General features: G+C 43.0%; 1 protein-coding gene across 1 annotated transcript in view; it reads left to right on the forward strand.

Annotated features, from left to right (window-relative positions):
- Positions 1 to 857: 857 nt before the first annotated feature.
- Positions 858 to 1,933, forward strand: part of SUL1 (sulfate permease) — a gene marked incomplete at both ends in the record, with an annotated part of 2,297 nt that continues 1,221 nt past the window's right edge. The window contains one exon of the mRNA XM_020213835.1: positions 858 to 1,891. Coding sequence (XP_020068637.1) covers positions 858 to 1,891 — 1,034 coding nt within the window. The remainder of the gene's footprint in view (positions 1,892 to 1,933) is intronic.

Consider the following 1,933-nt stretch of genomic DNA (forward strand, 5'->3'; position numbering starts at 1 on the left):
TGGACAGGGGGTCAAAAAGCTGTCAAAGAAGAGAAGTGAGGTCAAGCCACTACTTAGCCACCCTTCTTACGATAGAACCAAGGATTCACAAATCAAATGCTACAGGACATATAACATCCGATTGTCGTCACGTCTGTGGTGCCTCTAAGGGTCTTTTGTGGCTTGTGAGAGTTTGGAGATGTCTGCGATAGTTGGGTAAAAGTACCAAAAGATTAGCAAGATGAGCCCGAATCGGGTCTCATTAGCCACTTTTTATAAAACCACTGTGGCTAAAGATCTTTTCTTTTTTTCACTGTCTTCTGTGGCACAGCCCAAACTTTTACGACACCTGCAAGAAAAAGTAGACAATTTTAACAGTCAAACGATCATACAAAATCAAGGGACAGTGGCTCAAGAACAAACAGATAAGCAAAAAAGCAGAAACCACATCGGGCATTATACGTTTATCTTTGATCGGTGATCCGTTCCTATTGTTCCCGTGGCTCAAGGCTCAACTCCAATACAACATGACAGAACGCCAAATGAAACAGAAATTTTCTCATAAGCCACAGTTGAGACAAGTCACGTGCCACGCTGCTAGCCATGACGTGTTTTGGTGATGGAAGCGTTATAATGCATCAGCCTCTGTGGCGGTTGTTGTGTGATTGAATGCCCGCCCTGGCACACAAAAACTGTGGATACCTTTGCTCAATAGGTACATAAGGAGAAGAGAAAATTTCTTGCTTCAGAAATGTGGCTAGGGAGATGTCTTTGCTCTTTCTGTTTCACATTATAAAAAGTTTGATAGATCTTCAATCCTTTCATTCAACCGACTGGATATCCATCTAGACCTTATAGAAATAACCCACTCTGAAGATATGACTGATCTCGAGTCCGGAACGAATTCTGGTTCTTCCAGCAAGGATAACGTTCATGAGCTGTACGAATTGAGAGACGAATCATCCCCACTGCTATACTCACACTCAGAGGAACTACCAACGGTTGTAGGTTGGTCTAAGAATGTTGTTAGAAATCCTAAACAGAGGTTTATTGAATATACCACTTCGCTATTCCCAATAGCTAAGTGGATTCTACATTACAACTTAACATGGGCCTATGCAGACATCGTGGCTGGTGTTACAGTTGGTGTTGTCATGGTTCCACAGTCCATGTCATATGCTAAGTTGGCAGGACTACCTGCTCAGTATGGTTTGTATTCTGCATTTGTTGGTGTCTTTATCTACTGTTTCTTTGCAACTTCCAAGGATGTCAGTATCGGCCCTGTTGCTGTGATGTCTCTTGAAGTGTCGAAGATCATCACAAGAGTTCAAGATAGAAACCCAGATTTGAGTGCTCCCGTCATTGCTACAGTCTTGGCCTTCATCTGTGGTTGTATAACCGTCGGTATGGGTATCCTGAGATTGGGATTCATCTTGGAGTTTATCTCTTTACCTGCAGTGCTAGGTTTCATGACTGGGTCAGCATTCAACATCATTACTGGTCAAATCCCAGCGTTGATGGGATTCAATTCCAGATTGAACACCAGAGATTCTCCTTACCTTGTGGTGATCAACAGTTTGCGTAACTTACGCCACACAAACTTGAACGCCGTCTTTGGTCTTATCCCATTGGTGTTGCTATATGCCTGGAAATATGGTTGTAGCTTTGGTGAAAAAAGATACAAGAAATGGTCAAAGGTGTTCTTCTATCTACAAGCGTTGAGAAACGGTGTCATCATCGTGGTGTTTACCTGTATCTCTTGGGCTATCTGTAGAGGAAAGAGCTCCAGTGATCGTCCAATTAAAATCTTGGGAACCGTGCCATCCGGTCTTCAAGACGTGGGTCTTATGAAACTACCACCTGGTGTCATGAGTGACATAGCTCCCGAATTACCAGCAGCAGTGATCATCTTGTGTCTGGAACACATCTCCATTGCTAAATCATTTGGAAGAAT

Source organism: Cyberlindnera jadinii (assembly GCF_001661405.1).
Source record: "Cyberlindnera jadinii NRRL Y-1542 unplaced genomic scaffold CYBJAscaffold_15, whole genome shotgun sequence".
NCBI lineage: Eukaryota > Fungi > Ascomycota > Saccharomycetes > Phaffomycetales > Wickerhamomycetaceae > Williopsis > Williopsis jadinii.